This window comes from Phoxinus phoxinus (assembly GCF_949152265.1).
Source record: "Phoxinus phoxinus genome assembly, chromosome: 24".
NCBI lineage: Eukaryota > Metazoa > Chordata > Actinopteri > Cypriniformes > Leuciscidae > Phoxinus > Phoxinus phoxinus.
The window spans coordinates 10,861,420-10,889,051 of record NC_136899.1 but is presented as its reverse complement, the minus strand read 5'-3'; the positions used below and the strand labels follow the sequence as shown (position 1 = coordinate 10,889,051).

At 38.3% G+C, this 27,632-nt stretch overlaps 3 protein-coding genes across 12 annotated transcripts in view; 1 reads left to right on the top strand and 2 right to left on the bottom strand.

The window, feature by feature from the left end:
• The window catches only part of atp8a2 (ATPase phospholipid transporting 8A2), a 50,435-nt gene extending 43,793 nt beyond the window's left edge, over positions 1–6,642 (bottom strand). Inside the window, exons 1-2 of one of the 7 annotated variants that reach the window (XM_079602071.1) lie at positions 6,368–6,573; positions 1,841–1,942 (exon numbers count right to left, since the gene is read on the bottom strand). In XM_079602071.1, coding sequence (XP_079458197.1) covers positions 1,841–1,942; positions 6,368–6,410 — 145 coding nt within the window. In that variant the 5' untranslated portion in view covers positions 6,411–6,573. Of the gene's footprint in view, positions 1–109; positions 262–1,840; positions 1,943–6,367 lie in introns of those variants that run through there. The other 6 variants (XM_079602069.1, XM_079602075.1, XM_079602072.1 and 3 more) reach the window with 6 other exon arrangements.
• Positions 6,643–7,212: 570 nt separating this feature from the next.
• Positions 7,213–14,177, bottom strand: rnf6 (ring finger protein (C3H2C3 type) 6). Its single transcript, XM_079602575.1, has 4 exons — positions 14,086–14,177; positions 12,549–12,704; positions 12,177–12,290; positions 7,213–11,104 (listed from the first exon to the last, which is right to left on the bottom strand). The coding sequence occupies exons 2-4, from the start codon at positions 12,694–12,696 to the stop codon at positions 9,276–9,278; spliced, it is 2,091 nt and encodes a 696-aa protein (XP_079458701.1). The 5' UTR covers positions 12,697–12,704; positions 14,086–14,177; the 3' UTR covers positions 7,213–9,275.
• Positions 14,178–15,042: 865 nt separating this feature from the next.
• Positions 15,043–27,429, top strand: cdk8 (cyclin dependent kinase 8). 4 transcript variants are annotated; one of them, XM_079602504.1, is made up of 14 exons: positions 15,058–15,200; positions 15,287–15,608; positions 18,493–18,568; positions 19,556–19,666; positions 19,766–19,906; positions 22,962–23,019; positions 23,108–23,239; positions 23,319–23,462; positions 24,739–24,808; positions 24,894–24,966; positions 25,203–25,300; positions 25,424–25,502; positions 25,651–25,812; positions 26,704–27,429. In XM_079602504.1, the coding sequence occupies exons 2-14, from the start codon at positions 15,481–15,483 to the stop codon at positions 26,827–26,829; spliced, it is 1,398 nt and encodes a 465-aa protein (XP_079458630.1). In that variant the 5' UTR covers positions 15,058–15,200; positions 15,287–15,480; the 3' UTR covers positions 26,830–27,429. The 4 variants fall into 4 exon arrangements, with proteins under 4 accessions (XP_079458627.1, XP_079458630.1, XP_079458629.1 ...); XM_079602502.1 differs by having other exon boundaries at positions 15,124–15,200; positions 25,424–25,511; XM_079602501.1 differs by having other exon boundaries at positions 15,043–15,608; positions 25,424–25,511.
• Positions 27,430–27,632: the final 203 nt, after the last annotated feature.

The window sequence follows — 27,632 nt, the reverse complement described above, 5'->3', positions numbered from 1 at the left end:
AATGTGGCATCAGTGTCAGAAGTATGAATATTTCAGGACCGATCTGCCCATCCCTTGTTCCCACATGCTCACGTGTGGCCGCTCCACCAGAAGTCCAGAAACCCTTTACCTACAGAGCCAATCCTAGACCTGTTGCGCCCTCGGCGTGGCATGTTGGTCCCGTAGCCAAGGTGACCCACAGGTCCTGGTGGCCCCCAGGGGAACGGGGGATGTGCTCGTAGCCTGGGTCGCTATGCCGATGGAAAAGGGTGAATGAGGAATAAAAGCCTCTTACAGGCACAGTGACCAGGGAAGGTAATCCTCTTTCTGTCAGCTCTGCAACTTCACCTGTATCTAATCCTGACCGGGGTTTATCCCGGAGCGCAGGTGAGATTGTTCACTTACACCATCAGGCACGTCAGCACCCGCAACCTCATGCACAAGCCATGCAAGCGTCACATCTGACCCATGGCTTACTAACTAGCATCAACACCAAAAGGACTGTTGTAATGCATTGCATGCATTTTGGTGCATCCCTTTACGCATACCATGTCTATGTGGGGTCATTCATACAGTTTGGTGGATTGAAATAAAGATTACATGTATATTTTTTAAACTAGCAATTTTTTCGCATTAATTCAACATAATTGTTGTGATACATATATTTTAAAGGTGTAAAAGGTGTAGCACTATAACATCCGAATTCATAGTAGCCTACTCATAAAAGAGCATAGGCAAAAAGTACCCTGATAACCTTTTCTTCTTTTGAGATTCTAAACTGCGCATATGATGGACACTTTACTATCCCATGAGGCCATGGGAGAGGATTTGGACGGGAGCCGCCATTAAAAGAAAAAAAGAAAAATCACGGCTAGGGAAACGTTTTGTACTCTCAGCTATAAGAGCATTGAATGCCTAATTTATTTACTGTAAATGTTTTTGTTGTTGTTGTTGCAATATGTCATTATTTGTACAAAATTCTGTGGTATGTGCATGTTATGCGTGTTAAATGTTGCTCCTGGTACAGTCTATGAAAACAAATTTCCTCTATCGAGGACAATAAAGAATGAATCTGAATCTGATTTGTCAATGGCAGTGAAGCGACATAACTGATGCTGTTAGGTCACATGAGAATGACAACATGGCGAATGTAGTACGTCCATAATACATTCATACTACACCCATTCATAGAACATACTTATGAAGTAATTACTTATTCAAAATAAGTACAGAGAATATGCGATTTCGGATGCAGCCAAAGTATTAGCAAAGACTTCATACAAAGACGGTGCTCTCATATTACTATGAATAAGCCCTGCCTTCTAAATAAAATAATTAGTAAACTCTTTGCCTCACTGCAGCTGCCTTTAGAAGCTCCAGATGTGCTTATGAATGCACATGCGCATTGGCTGGTCCAGCCTGAGAAAATGTGTTGTTCAAATTGATTTTATGTGTCTATTAAAATTCTTCCTAAATATTAATCTTCTGCTTGCATATCTTTCGTAGCTAGTAATGGGCTTCATTATAGCTTAAATGTTCACAAATTTACGGGACCACATATGAAATATTTGGTCAGAATTTTATAGCCTGGGCTTGACACAGTGTGTTTTTCTGATAGACAGACGTTTTCTCCTATCTGATTAAACTAATAAAAAAATAATTGAATTATGAAAACGTTTTCAACAAACCTGCTCAGTCCAAAATTCACCAAACTGTAGGAATGACCCTGTGCATGAAAGAGTGCAGAGAACGTTAGCTTTATTAGTCCATCCATGCAGTGTGGGCTGAAGGGTGGCTTCATGCACCTGTGCGGCTCCAAGCAGTAGCGGGAGGCAGCGGCCCGCTTGGGCAGGGCACTCACTTTTCTCAAACCTGTCTGCCAGATGGGAGCACATGTTGGATCCCACGGGCTGGTCCTGCCGGAGGGGAGAGTCCTGGCTAAGAGGGGTCAACACTAAATGTTCTGGAGGAGCCCAACAAGAGTTGCCATAAGAAAGAAACAACACAAGATATAAAGTCAGTAAGACCATAGAGCAAAACACTCTTAAAAACGAGCTTTTGGGGATCAGAAATGGTGTTCGATACAAGCATTACTGAATAGAAATAGAAATAGCTTTTTTTGTAGTCTAAAGGGCCTCTCGGCATGTCAAAAAAATGTCTTGTAATCTTGTTGGATATATACAAAAAGGCTGTTGGATAAAATATATTATCTTTACCATGCTGGCTTACATTTGCCTCCTTTAAGATACCAATAATATTCCTCATTCATTAGACAACACAAAAGAAGTACATTTTCTCTCTCTCTCTAACGGTCACTCTTTCATTGTGTTTGGTTCTCATTTTAGGACTTATTTACTTCCTGATTCTTTTTTGCTTCCTGCTATCATTGGTTTCCATGGTTATTCATTTATTAGCTCACCTGTTTGTATTCAGATTGTTATCGTGTCGTGTGTGTGTGTATTTATACTCTTCAGTTCCTTTTGTTCATTGGTCTGGTGTTGACTGAGTTGTAATACTCACTGTTACGTTGCTTTATCGTGCCGGGATATCTGCTTTTTGTTTTTTTTATGAAAGTATTAACTTATTTGTACTTTCATCGTCTCCTCATCTTCCTCTTTGGACTCTACATGTTACACTAACATGATAAAGAGCTGACTTCCCTTTTCAGTTCAAAATAGAATTTAAAAATAAAATTCATAAGTAAATGTACGTTTATTTTGGCATACAGTATTTGTTTACTCTAATGTAATTCTCAATTTTTCTTGCTCTAACATGATAAACCAACGGATACACGAAATAAAAGGGCACAGCTTTATTAAATATGTGCCGACTTCCCCTTTCAGTTCAATTTGTTGGACATAATATTATAAAAATAGACTAAATATGTATGGCTACTGTGGCGCCTAATGCAACAAAGTATTATTCAAACTGGATTTATTATTATGTGGGTGAGCAGACTTTCTAAGGTTAATTAAACAATTAGAAAATGTAAGGTTAAATGGTAAGTTGACTAAATATTTGTAATTTTTCTGCTGAATCATGACGTAGCTCACAAGCTATACTATCAAAAATAAATCTAAAGGAATGTTATACTAATGGAATGCAAAATGTTTAGTACTTAAAGCAATGAATGATACGAGCAAAACATTTTCTAAGCTCTATCTAATCGTTTCATGTATTGCATATGCAATCATATTTCAATGTAATTCTATACCTTTAATTCTTTTAAAACAAGAAGAATCGTTTGACAAAGCATTCTTGTGTATAGAGTCCCGATCTGAATTCTAATTCTGACTTGTGATGCAGCCTGAATCATAATGACACCATGTTTGTTCGTTGGCCAGAGAAGAACTGGCCCCCCGACTGAGCCTGGTTTCTCCCGGGGGGGTTTTCTCCATTCTGTCACCTGATGGAGTTTGGGGTCCTTGCCACTATCGCCTCTGGCTTGCTTAGCGGAGGACACTCAATATTCAACAATATTATTGATCTGACCGTACTGACGCTGTTGTGTGAAAAATGAACTGAGTGGACAATGACATAATTTCTTTTGCAGAACTACGTAGATGAAATGAACTAATTTAATACCGGTAATTGATGATCTTTACAACGGAACTGAAACGACACTGAACTTGACAGCTGAAATGCTGCTTTGAAACAGTCTGTATTGTATAAAGCACTATATAAATAAAGGTGACTTGATAGTGTTCTTAGTTAATAACTTCTATTGGCCTATACTGACAAGAAAAAACATACACACCTATATTATACAGTATGTTAAATGGCTTATAAATGGTTATTGTTACTCATAACAGTTATTAGTAACAATAACCGATGAATGTCAACACTATAGAGTAACAAATGCCAAAATTTACCTACATTTACATATTAACTTTTTTACTTTATTTTTTATAAATTGTATAAATGATATATTTTTTTACTTGCATCATGAAGAAAGCTGTGTGTTTATTTCATATAAAGTTTCATAATTTGATGTAAATGGTGTAAATAAAAACGCTGTCATCTGCATTCACTCTGTTTAATATTACATATTATATATGTATTTAATGTTAAAATATATAAAGAAATCATCTTACTTTTTACTAAATTTATTTCCGCCCTATAATTTAAGGATTCAATTAAAGTAAGCGAGCAATCAGTCTCCTACAGCTCTTCCATGGACCATGAGCGGCACGTTTACAGATGCTGCCCTCGTGTGGCCTTTAAACTGATGCACAGAAACGTTTTTAAAACAACATCACACTCCAATGACACTTATGAAGTATTGATGAAGAGACTTATGAAGACTTCAGATGTAAAGAGACGGCACCAACTCCTGCGAGGACTTCAGATGACGCAAACTCTGAATCAACATGCACCAATGCTACAATTTTCTATATGTCATGATCATTTGTTAACAAAACAAGTATTCATTACTTCAATGAGCTCATTGTTTCTGCCTTAAATCATTACATTGTTTAAATTAGTACATTTTTAGCTAATTGTGATGTGTATATGTACATTTCTGAAATACATAACTTGGACAGTTACCTCTGATAACAGATCACTCTAAATTGTACTGTGGACTCATGCAGTTTCTGTAAAGCTGCTTTGAAACCACGTGCATTGTGAAAAGCGCTATACAAATAAATGTGAATTGAATTGAAATGTGAACTGAATTGAAATGTGAACACTATGCACTTGATTGGACATGCATGTTTTTTTGCTGATATAGTTTTCAATTGTCCCATTTCCCAACTCACACACAAACTGAGCATGTGGAGAGCAAAGTCAACAGAAAACAGCTGTCAGAGTGAGGCATCTGTTGAGATGAGCAGAACTAAGTGGATTACTGACCTTTCTACTTACAATTACAGCAAACGGCTTTCTTGTATGAATGGCGTCTGAAAGATAATTCTTCAAGGCATATAATAAATAAGACAGATTAAAGATTTCCAGAAAAGGCCCAAATGCAACTTTAAACTCAATCTAACTGATACGACAACTCAAGAGTCACACGTACGTTTCACAGAATTACGTCTCCGGCCCTGCATGTTAATACTGGAACGTGCTGGGTTAGAACAGGCCAGGCCAAACAAACGCTCTGAACAAACGTTCAGTGTATTCCACAATGCATATGTGTCAGTCAGTCAAAAAGACAGCGTCATCATCACCCCACAAAGCTCTGCCGAATAATAGCCTGGGTGTTCTCCACATGCTGGAAAAGACCTCCTGCCAAAACACCCTGCAATCTCTCAAGTCTGCCACCAACATTCAAATCTCAAGAGCAATGGACTTGCGATGTACTCTTGGCCACTGTTCGGTGCATTTAGTACTTTGGTGCAGTAAATTGACGTCTGGAGAATGATATACAAGCTTTTACTTAGATTTGTAATAATACGAATTGTCTCAATGGCTCATTTTCATTCAGAACAGACTGCAATGTTGCAGTAGTCTTTTGATTTTAACCTTGCACTGCACGTATTTAGAAAGCAATGCTTTATTGCATAACATTTTCTTGCTACAATAAAAAACAATATTTATTTAAACTATATTGCAATTATTTTTAAAGCAATGCACTCTTGCATCAAAAGGACCTCATTGCTAAAATCAAAAACATTATTTTACAAATAATAATCAGGATGTATATTTTTTAAGTATATTGCTTGGAAAAAAGTTTACATTATTATATTATATTATAACTTCTTAGTAATTGTGCATTTTTTATACTAATTAACTCAATATTTATTTATATAGATTCAAAGGGATTTTTTTGCAGTGCATAATTAAAAGAAATGTTAAAAATGCTTTTATTTATTTTGAAGATTTGTAATGAAATTGAGGGACTAAAAATTGCTAGTGTCAGAGTACCTCAAATAATAGATATAATATCGTTAGACCTGTCTATGAGCTTACAAAGTTAGAGCGCTTTAAACAGTCACGTGATGAGCTAAATAACCACTAACACGGGACTTTCTCTCTCAAAGGTCTATGCAGATCGGGATAAGATTAATTGTAACCGCATCACGGTTTATCTCAGAAGAACAGTTGACCCTAGTCATCACCTCCGCCAACTGGTAGGAAACGGAACATCACCCTGACCCTGGTAACACATCTCTGTTTACACAGCGAAAATGACAGGTCACCTGCAAGAGAGCGTCACCCACCGGGACAGGTGGATGATAACTGATGCTGGACGATCACAGCATGACCTTCCTTTTCTAATATATAGCCTAATTAATATAGTGTATATAAAGTCTATAATAACGAATAATTTACACATAAAGTAACATCCGAATATCCAATGGTGGGCTACAACAACATAGCACCGAAAAAACACACGCGTAAACAGTTCCAATATACGTCGCCCATGTCGGCAGATTATGCTTACCTCCCTCGCAGTGGATCTTCTTCGACCGTCTGTTGAAATACATTCTGCACGCATGTGTGGAGCTTCCAGCAGCGGGAGCGAGATGATGGCATACGCATACTCACGCCTCAGCGGGGGAGTGCGGGACAGAGGCGCAGGGATGCGGTGTTTGATGGAAGTAACATAGTTCCTGTCCTGATGATGGGTCACCCTCAGCCGCGCGCACTGTGCCGGGCACGCGCTTCTGCCATCCTGCTGATCCGTCGCAAATGCACAGGCGAATCCGCGCGCGCTCCGTCATCAGATCCCGCCTGGACACTTTAAGCTGTCCAATGGGCACTTATATGTTCTGGTCTTCAACAGTCTCATTGAACTACTAATGTATGTCAATTATCGTTTATATTAATATTCAACTTTAGAGTAGCCTAGGCTATTTTATTTGGTTCACTTTACCCTGACTTAATAATTGGTCATTTTTACCTTTGGCACCGCATTGCTTACAGGTGGCCTTATGGATTCATATTTAATCTAAATTTGGATATTAATATAAATGTAAACATTTTATTTTAACAAGACGATTTAAATATATTAGTAATTGAATGAGACACTGTTGCAGACCAGGTGCTGATTAATATTTTTGTGGAAACAGTGACATATTTCAGGATTTTTTTTTTTTTGATGATGATGATGATGAGTAGAAAGTTCAAAAGAACAGCATTAATTTTGAAAGAAACATTATGAAAGTGGTTGCTGTCACTTTTGATCAATTGAACGCATCTTTGCTGAATAAAAATATTACTTTTGAACTATACTGTTTAAAACAAAGCATGTCTATCATTCCATTGTTAGGGAGCAGAGAAGAAAAAAATCAATGTGTTTTATTTTATTACATAGTAACAGAATACATATTCTTCTGTTTCAGCATCACATTATAACATAATACATAGTCATAGCGCAATGATGTCCATTTTTCATCATTAAATATCTAAACTTCATGGCCAAAGATCCCCCACTCGCAGCTACACATCAGCTCAAAAACCATTCTGTTCCATTCAGCAATATACACACACATTTGCTACACACATACTTACAATTCACTCTTCTTATATAACACACATCCTCACAACATACAGACAAAATAAAGGGATATTTTAGTATACAAGAAAACAATAACATCGAGGACAGGTGTCGAACAACAGATTCTGTCATTGTTTTAATCGAGATCCTGAAACATAAGCAGACATCTATTGTACATTGAGGAAAAGTGTACCTTGGAAAGACGCAAGATACCACTACATTCATGATCTTTCATTCAGAAGTCCTACTTCACGCTCTGCCTCACATGGGGAACGAGCAACACTGCATGAAGGGTACAAAATGGTGACTCAGAGCAAACAGGGCTTTCAGACAAGGCCATAAGTGAAACCATTGTATGCTTAAATACTGAGGGAAGGTAAACAGGGCACAACGTGTCTGCGATACGGAGCATGTGATGATAAGAACTATAGAAATAGCTAAACGTGAGGGTAAAAGTCGGAAAACAACAAAAACACAGGTATGTTATAATATTGAACCACCATTCAATATCTTTCATTGCCTCCTTGTACCATTGAATCACCCTGGAAGAAGTCTGGCCTATGACCGGCTTGAATGTACTGCCTTATAGTGCAGCGGCTGACAAGTGCTTTCAAGTGATAATCAATTTCAGCTTTTTATTTAAACATTGTGAACTATGTGCAGGGTGTTGACAGGGTTTATACTCAGGTACAAATCAAGCATGCACTTACTAGCTCATACAATATCATATAATCTGATCGCCTCTCCAAAACTGTTGTTCAAATGCAAATGGCTTGTTCTCATTAGAAATGTAATGACACTCAAAGCATATTCAGTCCATTGGGAAAATAATGACCACGCTTAAAAAAAATTGTGTTCTGTAGTGTGTATGGAGATGCTCATTGCCATTTCCCGTAATATAAAGATGCAGATGCAGCTATTGGAATTTTAGTGACAAATTCATCTATGACCAAATGCATCATTCATATCCCATGACTATTCTTCTCAACCCCATCAAAAAAAAAAAAAAAAAAAAAAAAAAAAAAAAAATCACTTTAAAAACCTGCTTTGATTGAAAACGCATTTAAAAGTACACTGCCCAACATTAGGGAGCATTTACATGGAGGACTCATAGAGCTTCAAAACCGGTGGATTTCTCAGCAAGCGCTTAAAAGTAAAGGTTCCTTTTGAAAATGCAAATGAAACAGCATATGGTTCTTTCTACAATATGTCTTACTGTTAAAACCGAAAACACAGACATTCATATATTTACATGTCCTTAAAGAGTTTTAGGAGGTTTATCCATTTTTTGAAGCCGCCAAACTTAAAATTTGTGAGACAGAATTATAGTGCAGTCACATGTAGCGAAATTTCATGGGCAAAAAAAATATCCATTGTAAATAGTGTAGAGATGTATGAAGCACCACTCACACAGAAGTCACTTTCAAACCAAGCAGCTTTCTGTTGGTCAACGTAGTAAATGCGTGACCAAGTTGAATCGGTTGAGACATCCGATAAGCAATCTTTTAAGTTTCACCCTCACGAAATTGGATTTCGCCCATGAAAATTTGCTGAACATTGGTAAACATGAATGCACCTGTAGCTGAAGCTAATATTTAAAACTCCGTTTGAGTTAGTCACGCCGTCTGTTAATATGCCCACAAAGCAAATGGAGAATGGAAGAAGAGGAAGAAATGAAAACAAAAGGAGTCTAAAAAAATAAAGCTTTGTTAAATCTCTGCATTATAGTCTTTTTCTGCTTTTGGTTCTACCTTTAGCTTGAATAAAATGGATCTCAGAGAATGAAAACATTGAAGCACTATGTACAGGTTCCAGCGAAGGTGGAAGAAAAGTCACTCGTTACAGCCTAACATCATTCCTGATGGCTGGACAGAATAGGCTGCCTGCAGATGGGACAGGTGTTGTTTTCGGATAGCCAGCGATCGATGCAGTGGATGTGGAACTCGTGGGCACAGGGCAAGCGGCGCAGCTTGTTGCCCTGAGCGTACTCGTTGATGCAGACGCTGCAAGCGCGACCCTGCTCGCCCTCCATGTTGACCTGACCGTAAGTGCGTGTGACTAAATTGTCGATCTGTTCTTTGGTGAGACCCCGTGGGTGCTCCTCGTCTTCGTCTTCATTGAGAAGGAAAAAGTGCGCCAGCCTTAGGATGGGCAATGTGCCGTTTTCCACCAGGTTGTTAGTGTCCCTGCTGCTAGGTCGTCCCTCCGGCCCAGTCCTGCTCACCCGCACTTGTCCTTCCTCCTCACCCTCCACTAAACCTTCTTGTGCCGATTCCACTCCGCCGTGGGCCGCACCGCCCTCTGCGCTACCGACACGGTATGCCTGGGCTCCGGCAGCTGGAGCGGAGTCCTGGTTGGGTGCCACAGTTTCTGAGTCCGCTTCCGTCTCCATGAGGGAGCTAAGCTCACCGAAGCCGGTCATGATCTGACGAAGGATAGAACGCAGCGCCATGGAGCTGGGCTCACCGAGGCCCGTTTCGGATATGCGGCGCAGCGGGATGCGTATAGTGCTGACATAAGTGCGGATTCCCGCGCGCTCCGAGCGCGAGATTGTACGGCGGAAGCCGCCGCTGTCGCTCTCGAAGGTGACCGTGTTCTCAGCGGCCCGAGCACGAGAGCGAGTGCGGCTGGCGATGCTGTCTCTGTCCCGGTTCTCACCTGGCCTGATGCGCCGAACCTGGAGGTCCAGCATGATTGTGGGGTGGCGACGCACACCTCCAGCGCCTGAAACAGGAGTCTCCCCCTCTTCCTCACCTGCCTCCGGAGGATCCGTAGGAGCAGCCGGCTCTGTAGCGGCCTCGCCCATCTCCATTGCAACAGCCGTACTTCCAGTAGACTCCACTGGGGCAGCGGTGCTGCTATGGGTAGGGCTAACGCTGGAGGCTGGGTTTCTGTCCAAGGGGGACCGGCTACGTCTCGAGGAGCGAGACAAAGCCCCACCAGCTCCCGCCGCCCGGCGCATGCGGCCACGTGAACGAGTCCTGCTGTTTCGTGTTTCACGGGGAGCTGGCGCCATCTGGGGGCCGGTCTGAGGCAGAGCGGTGGGGCAGTCCGGGCCTTCATTTCCATTCTGCCCCTCCTCTGTGTTAATCGAGGAGTTTGTGACCTGTATTTGACCCCTTACGGCACTACCATCCTGCTCTTGTGACTGAAAAGCGAGTGGGGCCTGTGGAGGAGGAGAGCTTGGCAAAGAAGGCAAGTTCCTCCTCAAAACTGTGGGAGGAGCCTGTGAGGTCAGAGGAGGCGTTACAGGCGGAGCCGTGCTACTGCGAGTGCGGCGCACCGCGCCCCTCCTTCCCAGGGTGGGCCTGGCCGAAGAGTACGGCGTGGGGTGTTGAAGTGAGTAAGGTGCAGACCTTGAGGGGTTGTAAGGGGTCGTGGGTGCAGAGGCAGATGACACTGGGGGGGGAGGGGGAGGAGGAGGGGGAGGGGGCGGCGGCATTGGGAGTTCAGTCGGGTCAGGGGTGTCGCTGTGTTCTCCAGGCTCGGGTTGCTCGTGGTTGATGTTGATCTCAAGACTGAAGCGGAACTCGCCGCTGTTGGGGTTGGTGCGGCTGACGGCGCGCCAAGTTTGGTTTCCACTCTGCCCGCTACGTGTGGCATTTCCTGTCCGCCGAAACGTGTTCAACCACTCTAGAAGAGAGTCTCCATTAGACGTCTCAGCACCTGGCTCGACTGGACCTGGAAAAGAAAGATTATATTATAAATGTCATAACAATATTGATGAATATAAGGGTAATTAATAAAACATTTCACATTAATTTGTTGTTTTTACTTGATTCCTTGATATTTTAAAATTCACAGATGTATCACAATTCTGAATAAATTTTAAAAAATCTACATTTTAATTCTGATTAATTATAATTATTAAAAAGCATTCAGAGGACAAAACATTACAAATAAGTATTGCAAAAATTGTACAGCCAAGGACAAAAAAAAAAAAACTAAATAAGTTTTTTAAATAAATTGATATGTTTGTGTTTGGCAAGGATGCATGAAATTGTTTAAAAGTGACAGTAAAGACATTTATAATGTTACAGATATTTTTTACTTCAAATAAATATTGTTCTTTTGAACTTTCTATTCATTAAAGAATCCTGAAAAAAATCAGTTTCCATAAAAATATTAAGCAGTAAAACTTAATAATAAAAAAATATTTCTTGAGCATCAAATCAGCATGCTAGAATGATTTCTGAATGATCATGTGACACTGAAGAATGATGTAATGGCCGATTCAGCATTGCCATCAGGAATAAAATACATTGTAAAATAGAAAACAGTTCTTGTCAATTGTAATAATATTTTACAATATAACTGTTTAAACTGTATTTTGATCAAAACAAATGCAGCCTTGGTAAGCAAAAAAATAAAAGAAAGAAAGGAACTATGAAGAAAAATTCTGTTCTGAAACGGTAATGTATATTTACACAAAAATCACAATTGTGGACTGACAACGAAAGTTTATGTTAACTCTGTCTGACATTACATTTATGCCAGCTTCATTCTATTTCTATTGGTGGGTTAGATTAGATGTTTTAGTATGGCTGCATAATGCTATATATCTTCACAACCCAAAGATTTGTGCCCCAACACTGTTGCTAAAAATGCAGATGCATCCTGAATGGTTTTGTAATTGCATTGTGACTCTGCCTGTGAGGCATGTATTTCATGCAAAACAAGCTGATTATTCAAATTAAAATGATAAGTGCAGCTGAGCAACAGAATTCAAAAGCATTCCTCCGCGCGTCCTCACCGCTACTGCCCTCGGCCTCACTGCTCTGTGGGCGGGGTTCAGGGCGTGGCTGAGATGACACTCGCTCCTTCGCACCATCCAGACGCTGCCTCAGCTCCTCTGCTGTAACTTCACCTGTATTCAAAGACACACCTTATGTAAGTTCCATACCTATTGTTCATTTGAGTAAAATACTAAGTTTAGGAATTTCCGCATGCTTTGAATTCTATTTTTCAGTGTAAGAAACTTTGATAAGAAACATACATAAAAATTAATAATCTAAATATAACAATGCAACAAAGACAATTTACTGAATGTAAGATATGTTTATTGGACTATGTGCCATAAACGAGGTGTGCATCTTTCATATGGAAGGATTTGGTGTGTTCTTACCAGGTGTTCCCAGAAGATTGCTGTCTCTCATTAGTCTGTACTCCTCCTCACTCAGTTCATTAATGAAGTGATAGTATGCCTCCTCCCGCCGAAGCCGCTCCGCTTGACGATGACGTTCGTCTCGGCCGCCGGGAGGGTCCATCACCATAGAAACCGCTGCTCACAGATATGGCAAAGACACAAAAAAAAGGAATCACAATTACTCTTAAAAAGATACTTATGCTGCCTGGTTATGGCTTTATCTCTGTTCAGTTCCATGGTGTAGTTTACATTTGCAATTTTTTTTTATAAATGTCAACCTAATATGAAGTAGATTATTTATGCATAACCTGTTCATGGACTTTATTAGTAACATTAACATATATGTTTATAAGGGAAAGTGTAAAATATTTGGTCCTTTAACTGGTCATCATTAATGTAAGCGTTTCCATTTTAATCATATTTGATTAATTACATTTTTAAGAGTACAATGCCATGTAGTGTCTCAATATAAATCCATTAAAGATCCATGCATAATAATTCTAAACAAATAAGCAAATGAGCAAAATGCTGATTTCAATAGAGAATATTATGAATATATATACACATATTAATTTAAAAGTGTCTCATGTCAACTACTCTTCTTCCATAAAAACACAAAGACAGCAATATAAATGCATCATTATAGACCCTGCTAATTATCAGTTTACCCTAATGAAATCATGGTCAATAATAATGCAGAAGCTAGCTCCATATACAAATCCATGATACTGAAAAAGCAAGAAAATGTACTTTCAAAATATCGCTAGATTTATATAAAGAGAACCTGAGACATAAACTTCTCTGTCTAAAACAGCCACCATTAAGAGACAGCACGACAAAATGAACGCCTCAGAAAGGCAATCCGTAAATCCTTCATGTGGAAGCAAAACAGCTTTGACACATGTTGAAAACACACCAAGGCCCACGTGACGTTGACAATAGTGTCAAATCAGTTCATATAAAAAACATCCCAGTGATTACAAACAATCTTGCTGCTCTGTAATAATACAGTAGGCCACAGACAACACCGCAGAACAAGCCAAGCACCAAAACTGACGCTGTCAGCCTCACAACCAATCAGCGTCCGAGAAGCGATGACTGACAGCCAGACTGCCCTCTCAGCATCGCTTAGAGGAGGGACATGACAAAGAAAAAGTCGGGGCTCCATGTCAGCTAGCAACCTATCCCAGAGACAATAAAAAGCCTAGGCTAGCACTCTATACAGGGTGAAATTCATATCTGAAATTTGTCATTAAACTGTCACCATCGTCTGTCATCGGGCAAACGCAAGTCATGCGGCAGAGCGAGCTGCCTTTTAAATGCGCAACACCTTTGATGGTGTCGACAGATTGCTGACAGGCTAACTGTGGGCCAATGAAAGGTTTAGATCATTATTTTGACAACATAAGGCAAAATGTCAATGACGCAAGAATGTAACAAAATATGTCATATAGTGACCCTGTCCAGAATGAGAACAAAATAAAAAAAACGAAGCTAGTAATAGATGTGTAAGTACCTGAAACAGCAGCTGTAATATGGACGAGTTCTCTTTCCTCTCCGCTCTGATTACAATGTAGCCAAGATGGGACCAACGGAGCCACACAAACAACTGCCCGGACAACTACCATGTGCGTAAAACCAGTTCCCACAGTAATACAGCAATAACACTATAATAATAACTATATTATTAATAATTATAACTATAATAATAACTATATAATAACAAACTACATTTGTTTAGCACATTTTTTAGTTGACATTTTTTAAAATATTATCTACAATTATATTCAATGCCAATATACAGTATATATTGATGAACCCCCTGTAAAGTTTGTATTATACATATACAATACACATATATGTGTGTGTGTATATAATACATATATGTGTGTGTATATATTATTATATTTATATATATATATATATATATTATATGTGTGTGTATTCTGTATACACACATACAGTATATATATATATAGATAGATAGATAGATAGATAGATAGATAGATAGATAGATAGATAGATAGATAGATAGATAGATAGATAGATAGATAGATAGATAGATAGAATAATACACACACACACACACATATTATGTAAACAATATATGTATATAATATATATTTAAGATAATATAATATATGATAATGCCCGTTTATTATTAAAGGTTTAAAAAAATCACAATAATAGTGGGTGAATGGTTTACATTTTTTACATATTTATCTATCTGAAGAACATAAAATATACCATACAAAATAAATTAATAGTGTAGTGTTTTGTATGAATGTAAATGCAAAATGTCATTCAATACTATTGTTAATAAATATTCATATTGATAGTTAAAATAATATTTGTGTTATTTTGTTTTATTATACTCTAATATATTAATATTTAACCAGATATGCTTTGTATAAGTGTTGTTAATTATATATTGTTAATTAACATTCATCTATGTATTTTATCTTCATTCTAAAGTGCACATACGCATGAAAAATAGAAAAACAAAGGCGCTCTTCAGCAAAGAGTTAAAATCCACGTGGTGCGCCACAAAGCCCTCGTCGTCTGTGTGGTTGGTAGCGACATTCACGACGTTTTGCGACATTGCCGTTCGTGGACGCTCAACTCTCCCGGGTGAGATACCGGCTGAGCGGCGCAGTTGCACAGAAATATCAAAGAAAGCGACTGGTAGTCCAATAACACTCTGCACTTTTTCTCAGATCAAAAGCACAAGTGGTTCATACATCGTTTCAGCTCCAAGTAATCGCGTGAGGTAGATGTGGACTCTTTAGTTGAGCTGAAAGCGACGCGAGGGAAGGCAACTAATTGTCTAAACGGGGCTTGAAGTAAGTTGCCTCCCCAAGCGGCGCTTTAAAGGGAAGCCACAGCCCGGATCCCCGGAATAACGGTGAAAATGGACTATGACTTCAAAGTGAAGCTCACCGGGGAGAGAGAACGAGTCGAGGATCTCTTTGAGTACGAGGGATGTAAAGTTGGACGGGGGACATATGGCCATGTGTACAAAGCAAAGAGGAAAGATGGGTGAGTTTGCAGGATGGACTTGTGCAGCGATATGAGGCCTGCGCTCCCGTCGCGTTCTGCTCTCAGAAACCTAAACAGACCGTGTTATCCGCACTCGGCCCCGTGTTTTGGAGAGACAGCTCTCTTGTCTTCAAATAGAGTTTGATATTCACAGCTCACAGTTTCAGCGGAGGCTTATTTCGAGGGGATTGTGAATGTACGTCAGCAGGCAGGAGTGTTGTTGTGATTGACGAGCTTATGCAGTTATGATGGGCACAGGTGCATTTGATGCAGATTTCGATTTGCAATAGCATGTGTTGCTTTTTTCTGCGCGATGAGAAATTATATTTACCTCCAATAAAAACTACACTTTGCTAAAGGTTTACACAGCTGATCCAAAAGACACAATGTTGCATAAAAGCAACACTAAACCATTCAGCTCTGGCTCTAGTATCAAAAGAGCCTCAGATTTTGCTTTACATTCTATGTGAATAAAATGCAGCATCATAGCTTGTTTCCTTTGTCATGGCAGAGCAATTTCATAATTCATAACACCCATAACATCTTTTTTTTCTGCCATCGTTCCTTTGCGGAAGTATGTGATCGCATATAGAGTGAGCATCCAGCCTTCCTCATACTTGTGATGTAATTTGTCACCTCAGCTGTGTAAATATGTATTTCACGTCGACACCTGAATCCATTGCTGATGTGATTGGCGTCACTTTTGAGATATTATTATGGTGATGATCAGGGTTCACTGAACATTTTTCTTAGCACTTTCAGGTGTCTGCAGGGTTTCTACTTCTCTTTTGCTGCTCTATTGAATTATTTCTGCATTTGCAGTGGTTGCGTCAGTGTCTTTGGTGTCTTTAACAGTTTAATACAGCAGATGTCGAAGATTATGAAAGGTTGTTACAGCCTTGACAAGCCTTTCTTCATATTGGTTTGTGTCAACAAAGCCCTTCCAAGGGAAAAAGGCCAGTGTATATAACAAAGCACCTCTTATTCTGTAAAATAAGACTTGAGTAGTAGTGATGTATAAATTAATTGCATTTATTCATGCTTACAGAAGAGATAGGCATAGAATATAGGCGGAGATAGGAGGTCTGTTTCGGGGTGAAAAGGGTGTTTAAATTCTTTTGCTCTCAATGTTTTTGCTAACTTGCTGATAGGAATAGATTCTGCAAAACTTGCTCACACCTGGGACAAAAACACAGGGAGTTTTCTGTGCTCTTCATCCAAAGCAAGACAAATGATTCTCTTCAAAGAGCTGAAAATAACAGTATGACAAGTAACCTTTCTAAGATTAGATCTATTATATTAGTTTTGTTTTCATAAATTTGTCAAGTAACTTATTATGCTTTCTAATAGACTGCACCACATCCACGCTAGTCTTTATTTCGATCCTATAATTTTCATGATGCAAAAAATGCCAGTAATAATAATTTAATTTTACTGCATAACGTGTAGTGTCACATAATTTCGATGAATAAATCAGTGATGTGAACTTAATCAAATCGAGGTATGGATTAGTCTCTGTGGATATTTCATTTGATATACTACAGATACTCAAAAGTCCACACTATAACTGGCCAAAATAAGAATTTGGTTTAACTTGTCTTGAAGAAACTATGACAATATGAGAAATACATTATTGTTGTACAGTAGAATGTACGTCTCAAAGTAATACAGTTTATATAAACATTTGTTTTAAAGAATATCACACAATATTTTGCCCAGTAGGCTAAACCTCTGATGTGCTTTGTTTGCCAAAAAAATGAAAAAATGAAAGGAATTGTTCAAATTTAATGATTACATTTTAAAATATGAATAAAATTTGTATAATTGTATGCATTTATTTGATTACCACTGTTTTTGTAATAAATTTGTATTAAATCATTAAACAGAATCTAGACAACTTAAAACAGACAACATAGTCTCTAAAAAAACAAATTACATATAGCATAAAAATGATTAAATTGGTAAAATCTTATGAATTCAGTTGATTCGATATCCTTTTATTACAACATAATCTAGAAAAATTCCAACAGAAAACAATTTGGAAAAATAAAAAGTATAACTAGCCTATTTCATATGGAACTACATTTCTAATTCTAGTTGAACTGAAACCATGGTTTACTCTTGGCACAAAATAATAAATCCATGTTTTCAATAGTTTTGCATTTACTGATTAGAAATTAGAGCTGCAACGTCAGGGAATGAAAATAAAAAAGACTGAAAAAGCCTATTCTACATTTACTTTTAATGGTGTTTTTTGCTGGGAAAACTTAACTGAGAATAACACGATGTCTGAAGGATATCGCTGGTGATATTGAGGCATATGAAATGGCATTCCTCCCAATTTTCCTAACATTTTTATTGCATTTAGTGCTATCACAAGATATTTGATTAAGTGCTAAGCACCACAATAGTTAGCCTAGTTCACACCAGTTGCAAACTATCTTGGCGGAGGAAGAATGGATCTGCTGATGAGTTGGTTCTGAAGTGCCGGTGTTTAAATGAAACGCGTCAGACACCCAAAGCTGGGCTATTAAAGTCCAGACTGCCTGGCGGCCAGTCTCACTTGAGGGTCCAAAGTGTTTAAAACATTTTTGTTAACCATAGAAGCTGCTTGTTTATGGCTGGTTTACAGCTAATCTGTTCTCCAGAAACTGGACAGGGCATTGTGAGATTTTTTTTATAGGCTGTTTTTTTTTTTTTTTTAGCATTTAGCCACCAGGAGACTTTTGACTTTGCAAGGGTGTGCTAATATTGAAAGAGTTAAAATCTTTCCCAGTGGATTCTTTTTTCTCTAAATGGGGGTTTAATATGATCTGTAGGTAAAGATTTAGGGAAATGAAATGCACTGAAGAGTAATTGCGGTTGCTGATATGTCTGTTTGCAGGAAGGATGATAAAGATTATGCTCTGAAGCAGATTGAAGGCACAGGGATCTCTATGTCCGCCTGCAGAGAGATAGCAGTAAGTACATCAAGCTTTAAATGTGTTCCTGTCAAGAGGATCTTCAAGTAGCTATATGGCACATGCCGTCTAGGTGGAATAAGTTCCTACAAATACATTTGCACTGCAGCATGTGAATATTTTAGGGTGTTAAACTGTGAATAGCTCTATGAATTTGTAAGTGCAATATAAGTGCTCTTTAGAGATATGTGTATTTTTTTCGATGTTAGAATGCATCCTCATGTACTCATAATGCAGTAAAGGACAATTCACTCAGAAATTAAAACTGTCATTATTGATAAACTCTCATGTTGTTTTAAACCCGACGGTGAAAGTGAATGGTAACAAAGGGCTGTCAAGTTCTAAAATAATAATATCTTGTAAGTGGTTCATACAAATTAGCATATGCTAAAATCATGTGACAACTTTGTGTGAGAAACAGGCTGAAAATGAATCTCTCCTCGACGTGCTGTAACTAACTAGTTTTGTCAGATTAATGAACGAATCATTCTTTTGTGTCTGCACTTATCAGAGAATCAGGTGATCCAGTTCACAAAACTGAATAATTTGTTTGGAACTGATCCATTTCTTGAGTTCAGCTATTAAATGTCCACTGAAGGTGAAGATTATTTGTAGCTTTTATAAAAAATTATGTTTTGCACATAGGTTGTTGTCATGTTTTCAAAAGATTTTAAATATTGTACATGGGTCGTATGGACCACTTTTGTGCTGCTTTAAGCCCCCATTCACTGCAATTGCCTGGAAAAGATCGACCAGCACTTTATTCAAAGTTTCTCATTTTGCGTTCCTTGGTCATAGGTTTGGAACAACATGAGGGTGAATAAACTGACAGCATTTTCATTTTTAACCAAACTATGGTTTTAACAAGCATACTTCAGGCTGAAGTGTTTTTGTGTACTTTGGGTTACTTTCTGTGGGGCGTCTGTAGATGTCTGTCTCAGCATGTGCGCCTGACTGTGTGTGTTCGTTCTTGTTTGCTCCCTGCAGCTGCTGCGTGAACTGAAGCACCCCAATGTGATCTCACTGCAGAAGGTTTTCCTGTCACATGCAGACCGCAAAGTGTGGCTTCTCTTTGACTACGCTGAACATGACCTCTGGGTAACACACCGTCAGGCACTCATATGCATTATGCACACACACACAGAGAAATGTTTATACACAGTACATATCTTGTTGATGGTCTATGTGTCTTTGTAGCACATCATCAAGTTCCACAGAGCCTCCAAGGCCAATAAGAAGCCTCTTCAGCTGCCCCGTGGGATGGTAAAGTCGTTGCTCTACCAGATCCTGGACGGCATCCACTATTTGCACGCCAACTGGGTCCTGCACAGAGACCTGGTGAGGTTCAGTTGAATAGTTAATGTTCATACAGAAGTAGCTTATTTGCCATGTTTATCATTCTTTTTGTGGTCATCTTGGTTAAAAGCAGTGGTGGAATGTAACGAAGTATTTGTACTTCGTTACTGTACTTAAGTAAATTTTTACGTATCTATACTTTACTTAAGTAAAAAAAATAATGCATACTTTTACTTTTACTCAAGTAGATTTTTCAGCAATTATCTGTACTTTGTACTCCACTACATTATTAAAATGCGTACCGTTACATCCTTCCGAATCTCTTGCATAAAATGTTTTTGGTCGACTGACGTTTTGGCGTTGCTGGCCAATGCACGTTGAAACAGATCGGAGATCTGATTGGTCAAAGAACTCACGCGCTCAGCGCGCGTTTTGAAACAACACAACACATTGCTTGCATGTTTTAAGAGAAGCACTCACCTCACCCTTGTCAAATTTAGTTTGGTGCTTATTTTTGTCTCATTCTAATGTGAATACATTAGGGGTGTAACGGTACATGTATTCGTACCGGACCGTTTCGGTATAGGACTTTCGGTGCGGTGCACATGAATGCAATCTTTCACGTGAATTAGGCTAGTTGTGTGCGGAACATATTCCGAGTTTCCACACGAACATTAAGTGTCGGAAGTCTCCGCGTTGCACTTGAGCGCGCACTGTACAACTGTACGGGCCGGGTTCGGACAAATATTTAGATATCAGCTTCGGCTCGGGCTCGGTCACATCAGCGCGATAAGGCATTGAACATTTTACACTTAAAACAGCTTATTATGTTGGTAGCCAATATGTGCCTGATGCTTTCACTTGATGCAAACGTTCGTTTTTGTGATTAAAATACATGCAAAATATGACCATAACATCTGTCTTCCTGTGTGCGGAAATTTGTTTATGTTGCTGTGACAACGAAACGCGTGCATGCGCGCCTGTGTTAAGAGCGCTTGTTGCTCCGTGCGCGCTGATGCGATCATCTGTTGACATTTCCAAATGCCTTTCAGTTGCTTAATAAATGCAGGCTTTCCACACAAACAAACGTACGCGTGTCATTAGTATGAGGAACAAAAATAGGATTTTAACTGTCGGTTTCGGGTCGGGCTCGGACATATATCTTTATGCCTGTCGGGCATTTTTTTCTCTCTCTTCTCTCGCTAGCTAGTGTCATGGCCAATATTGGTTTGAGAGTATTTTATTTAGTGGAGAACTTTGCAGCAGTATTTTATTTATTATTCTTTTTTATTTATTATATTTAATTAAAAAGTGCGTTTAAAAAAATGTAAACAAATTGTTAAAAAAGTTTATAGTAAACAACCAGCAGTTTAATGTTTTGCATTTCTTTCCCTTACTGTACCGAAAATGAACCGAACTGTGACTTTAAAACCGAGGTACGTACCGAACCGGGATTTTTGCATACCGTTACACCCCTATTATACATTATTAGCCTAATGCTTTTGGATTTTCTGTAATCAATGGAGTATAAGCCTCAAATGCAGTTTTAGCTACATTTTCCCCATGCAGGCCAAGGTACAGGACTAAAGCAACTGTTGTTGAGCAGAATAAACTGGTCATACAAATTTGATTAAAGTGTTCAGAATAACTCACCTGTGTGCTTTTGAGGTTTTTTTTTTTACTGCTCTTAATAGTATAGTAAAAATAAAATAAATTGTATGTCATAATTGGCTTAGCTTAATTAATATTTAATGAGTAATAAGTAAATAACCAGATTTTTACAGTGTGTCAGTATTGCAGATAGCTTGCACAACAACCCTTTCCAGTACACAATAGAAATTGTTTGTGATTATTACAATTGAACAGCCCAGACATCGAGACAACTGATTGTACTTTTACTTTAAAAAAATACTTTAAAGTAAATTTAAAAGTATGTACTTATGACTTTTACTTAAGTAAGATGTTGATGTAGTAATTCTACTTTTACTTAAGTATATATTTTGCAGGGTAATTGTACTTTTACTTAAGTACTAAACTTGAGTACTTCCTCCACCACTGGTTAAAAGTAGTAGTTGTGTGTGAGTTGAATGTTCTGACACTAGGCTGATTGATTATTAGAAATCCCATGAAAGATTTTCCAGTAGGTGGCAGCATTTATGTAAGATTTTATTTTACAATTATTTCCTTGTCACATCAAATGCAAGGATGGAATTCAACAAAATTAACAAAGTAAAACAATAAAAAAATTGCCAATTTAAATAAAACTGAAATAAAATAGAAATATGAAATGAAAAGCTTAAAACACTTTGGCAATAAATAAGTTTAAAATGTACTAAAACAAAACTAAAGAATAAATTTAAACTAAATAGAAATCGTTTTTTTTTAAATGACAAAAGCACATAGTAAAATTACTATAACTTAAGATAATGAAAATAAAGACTGAAATAAAAAAAACTTTGCTTTGGCAATAAATAAGTTTAAGATGTACTAAAATTACTAAAACTAAATAGAAATATTACACTTTTTTTTATAGCCCAACTGAAATACCAAAATTTCCCTTGGAAAAAATTAAATAAAAAATGACAAAAGCAAATAACAATCTTACCTTAATAATGATTTAAAAACTAAAAGATAAAATGAAAACTGAAAATAAAAAAATACTTATAACAATGTGTGAATAATACTAAAATAACTCTGTTGCCATATTAATGAATGATGAATTCTAAATAAATGTAAAGCAATTATTGCAAAAGGTGTGTTAATGAAACCAAACTTCATTTAGTTGTAGTATTTTTCTTTTTTTAAATAGATCATGTTCTGAATAAGAACCAGTTTTTGGTTCCAAACCTAATCACATCTGCTTTAATATCACAACCCAAACTTGGTATGGTTGTCACAAAAACGCAGGCAAACATTTTGAACCTAATAAAAATGTTGCAAAATATCATTTCATGGCCATAAAGAATGATTCATGCATGGGAAGTTTTCAAAAATCCCAAAATTTGCAAACAAGTTAATTTTGGACCCTGGTTACACTTACCACACTGAAATGAGAGAGGAAGTGTTACAGCTCTGACCTTTGACTCTTTCACCACAGAAACCTGCAAACATATTGGTAATGGGAGAAGGTCCTGAAAGAGGACGTGTGAAGATAGGTATGACATCAGCTCTTTTGACAAAAAGGAGAGATGTGTTTGTCTGAATGCGTTGATGCATTTTTAAACTTCCTTCCCTTATGTGCAGCTGATATGGGTTTTGCACGGCTCTTCAACTCACCACTGAAGCCTTTAGCAGATCTGGACCCTGTAGTTGTTACGTTCTGGTACAGAGCACCAGAGCTGCTGCTGGGAGCCAGACATTACACCAAAGCCATCGGTGAGATGCTAGTTCATGAGCATCTTGCAAATGCTTGTTTTGAAAAATGTGTTTTAGAAGCTTTCTCTCTACTTTACAGATATATGGGCGATTGGCTGCATCTTCGCTGAGCTTTTGACCTCAGAGCCGATCTTCCACTGTCGACAGGAGGACATCAAGACCAGTAATCCCTACCATCACGATCAGCTGGACCGGATCTTTAATGTCATGGGCTTTCCTGCAGGTATTCAACATCCACTTTTCATTCAAATCTAGATGATTCAGGGGTCATAACAGGTCTTTTTAATGAGTCAAAGGTCATTTTCTCTTGCAGAAACAATCCATAGAAGTAAAAAAGTCTTTTTGTTATTAAAGGGGTCATGACATGAGAAACCAAATTTGCCTTGATCTTTTGGTATATAAGAGGTCTTTGTACCATTAAAACGTCCTGCAAGTTTCATAGCTTAAGACGTCCTCCCCATTATAAACGAATCATTTATTTAATCAAGCTCTAAATACAGCTCGTTCTGGATCCATGGTAAGAAGTGACGTCATGGATGCACTTTATTTTTTGCGGACGTCCCAGTCACGGCAGTGTTCTATACATTTAAGGATGACTGTTTTGAGGAAAAAATCCCAATATGATGCTTGGCTTTGCCAGAAAACTGTTGCTCAAAGATAAGTCCGTGCCGAATATTCTGGGCTCAACAACGACGACGCAAACTTACTTTTTACCATGGCTAATATAAACACATTTGTATAAGAGAATCTTGAAAATATGTCGCCTTTCTAGTAGGCCTACATGTGATAGAAAATTAAAAATGTTGCCTTTATCAATGCTGCATCTTCAAATATGGCCTGTGCATGCATTTTTGTCCGTGGTACACCCTATCATTTCATTGGAATTAGTTAAATAATGTTAAACTGTTAGCAAATTAAGCTATAGGAAAATTATGTAACAATAATCCGTTTTCAAGTGTCTCGGGTTAATTTTTTTTTATTAATTCAAAATAGTTTCACTTTCCATGTGGACACGGGCTGATCCAGTCTTCGTTGTTGTGGTGATCGTTCATTTTCCTCTGATTCCTCATCTGATTCCGGCTCAAACATAATAAGGTTTTATCATTGCAAGAGCCATCGCTTCGCATGCATCACCTGCTATTAAACAGTTGCGCCGAATCCGCACAGGTTCTGGCTGGGGGCGTTAATAATTGATGCATAGGCACTGACGTTAGCCAATCATAACAGTGGGCGTTAACACTGAACTCTTAAAGGGGAAACACCCCCAAAACAGACTGTTTGAATCAGAGGATGAGAAACAGGGTGGGAAAAGGTCATAAATCACTACATTTTAAAAGTTTTTTGTAAAAAAAAACTATAGTAATACTATATTTGCACCTAAGGGAAAATAATAATAAAATAAAAAAAACCATGTCATGACCCCTTTAAAATATTTATACTTGCAGTTACAGTTAAAGTTGATGCTTAATGCTTCAGTCAGTAATTAATTTTCTTCTCAGACAAAGACTGGGAGGACATTAAGAAGATGCCGGAACACTCCACGTTGATGAAAGACTTCAGGAGGAATACGTTAGTTTGATTTCAAACTATGTTATTAATAAGGCGTTTCATTTACTAGTGTTTGATTTTATGGTGTTTCTCCCTCTTGCTGTAGATACACTAACTGCAGCCTTATAAAGTATATGGAGAAACATAAAGTCAAACCTGACAGCAAAGCATTCCACTTGGTAAGTGGGTGAAAAGAATTGCAGGTCTCATACTGTATGTTCATTTTATATAATTTAATTAGGGGCCGTTTATATGACATAGGTTTCAACAACAAAAAAACGGATAACTTTTTATGAGTTTTGACAATGTTGTTGTCTGTACTTGAAAAACATTTTAGTTCATCGTTGTCATGTAAACATACCCTTATTTGATTCGTTTTAATTTGTTTAAATGTTCAACATCTGCACTCCCTCAGCTGCAAAAGCTGCTTACTATGGACCCAATCCGCCGAATCACATCTGAGCAGGCAATGCAAGACCCGTACTTCCTGGAGGAGCCATTACCCACGTCTGAGTGAGTGATGCGAAGCATCTATGACATGAGCAATTTTGATTAGGATTTCTGTTTAATGTATGTACACTGAAATTAGGTCAACCACAGAGCTCTACTAACACAACTTCAAATCTTTTTGTTTAGTGTCTTTGCTGGATGCCAGATTCCTTATCCCAAACGGGAATTCCTGACGGAAGAGGAGCCGGAGGACAAGGCAGATAAAGTACGAAATGTGTGTTTTCCATTTTTTTCTACTCTTTGTGTGTGTCTGTGTTCATTTTAATATTTATTACAGCTATTTAAAAATATATATGCATTTGAATTTGATCATGTCCCCTGACTCTCTCTTTCTCTTTGTCTCCCACATGCAGAAAAACCAGCAGCAGCAACAGCAAGGGAACAACCACACCAATGGGGCGGGGCACACAGGTAACCCTGACAACAGCCACGCACAAGGCCCGCCTCTGAAGAAGGTGAGAGTGGTTCCGCCCACTACTACCTCAAGTGGCCTGATCATGACCTCAGATTACCAGGTAACACGTGATAACAAAAACCTTTATCTTTTAACACACACACACACCTCCCAACTAATGCTGTGTAAACTATACAGGGACCCTCTTATTTGGTACATTACATTTATATTAGAGGTTAAAAGGAACAACAGAGCTCAGAATATTATATTCAGCTACTATTTATTTTCAACTATAATTATTACTCAAATGAAAACTTAAATGTTTGTATAAAACTTAAAAAGGTTTTCATAAACGCTTGTCTTCATTACAAACTATTTAAAAAATATATATAATGAACAGTAAATAAGCTATAGCTAACTAACAAACTATGGACACTGGATAATTTTGTTTTATTGACATCTAATGTTAATCTTCTTCAGCAGCAAATCAGCATATTAGAATGATTTCTGAAGGATCATGTGACACTGAAGACTGGAGTAATGATGCTGAAAATTCAGCTTTGCATCACAGGAATAAATTACATTTTAAAATATATATTTTTTAAATTGTAATTACATTTCACAATATTAGTGTGTTTTTTTTTACTGTATTTTTGATCAAATAAATGCAGCCTCGGAGAGCATAAGAGACAAAAATGTGCAGCTGATATCTGTAATTTAGGCATATTTCCATTTAGATTTATTAATTTGGCACATTTTATCCAGAGCAACATATAAGTGATGAAGAACTCGGTTGTTTGTATTCACAATGCATTTGTCTAGCATCTAATTTTGTTCCTCTTACGTTGCGATAGCCTCTCAGTCCATTTTCCTCCACACCGCAGACACGCAGAGAGACCCTGAGTTTCCATTTTGAACACTAGAACCATTAGCCTGCGAGCATTCGTGTCTTGAGTGCTTGTTGCTGCATATATTTGAAAACAAAGACTGTCGCTTTTCTTCTGTGTTCCAGCGCTCCAATCCACATGCTGCCTACCAGAACCCAGGACCAAGCACATCATTGCCCCAAAGCAGCATGGGATACTCCTCTACCTCCCAGCAGCCTCCACAGTACTCACACCAGACCCACCGCTACTGAGTCAGACCATGCCCCCTCCCCACCCCCCTTCACAGTGCCCAATAGGGAGAATGTACTTAGGGAGGTGGGTGTGGACCTGAGGTGAACCGCCCTTGTACCCCACTGGGCGCTTTGCTGTGCAGCATTTCCATAGAGACACCACAGGAACAGTAACTGTATACGTAACATAACAACTATCACCGTATCATACAGCCAACATTATACTCCGCTTACAAAAGGAGAAAGAAAAAAAAATTAAATGCATAAACTTTAAGTGAAAACATGAAAAAAGCTGATGAAAAACGGATATTTGTTCCATTGGTGATAGTCTTCGCTGCAAGTCTGTGATACTTCACATGAAATACGAAAAAAAGCAACAAACATTCTCAATATGTGGTACTGAACAGCTGCACTATGTAGTGAGACTGGTTTGGAGTGAGGTGGGGATCCACCATACCATCCAATCTCTTTAGCCCTCACGTTGAAATTCGTTGGCCTCTCCAAGACTTAAAGCTGCTATGTGACTGCCAGCAAAGACAGAATGACGTTTGTCAGTCTGTCTGTCTCTCCGTCTGCCCTTACACACACACACACACACACACACACACACACACACACACACACACACATACATAACGAATACTTAAGCACTCACTCTTAGCCCATTGCTGGGGACCGAATTCTCTGTGCTGGAGCTGCTGACTGAAGCATAATGAGAACCTCTAGTGCCCCCTGCTGGATCATACTGGTAGAAGGCGATATAAAAGAGACAACAATCTTGATTTTAGTAGTTAATAATTTAATGTTTTGGTTTTATGTTAGGA

Bases quoted from the DNA above. Each gene is read 5' to 3' on its own strand.
- rnf6 (XM_079602575.1), bottom strand. From the start codon at position 12,696: ATGGTGATGGACCCTCCCGGCGGCCGAGACGAACGTCATCGTCAAGCG. The intron at 12,291-12,548 runs GTAAGAACACAC...CTTTGAATACAG, and splicing joins CAATCTTCTGGGAACACCTG to GTGAAGTTACAGCAGAGGAG. The intron at 11,105-12,176 runs GTGAGGACGCGC...TTTCTTTTCCAG, and splicing joins TGAGGCCGAGGGCAGTAGCG to GTCCAGTCGAGCCAGGTGCT.
- cdk8 (XM_079602501.1), top strand. From the start codon at position 15,481: ATGGACTATGACTTCAAAGTGAAGCTCACCGGGGAGAGAGAACGAGTC. The intron at 23,240-23,318 runs GTGAGATGCTAG...TCTACTTTACAG, and splicing joins ACATTACACCAAAGCCATCG to ATATATGGGCGATTGGCTGC. The intron at 25,301-25,423 runs GTGAGTGATGCG...CTTTTTGTTTAG, and splicing joins GAGCCATTACCCACGTCTGA to TGTCTTTGCTGGATGCCAGA.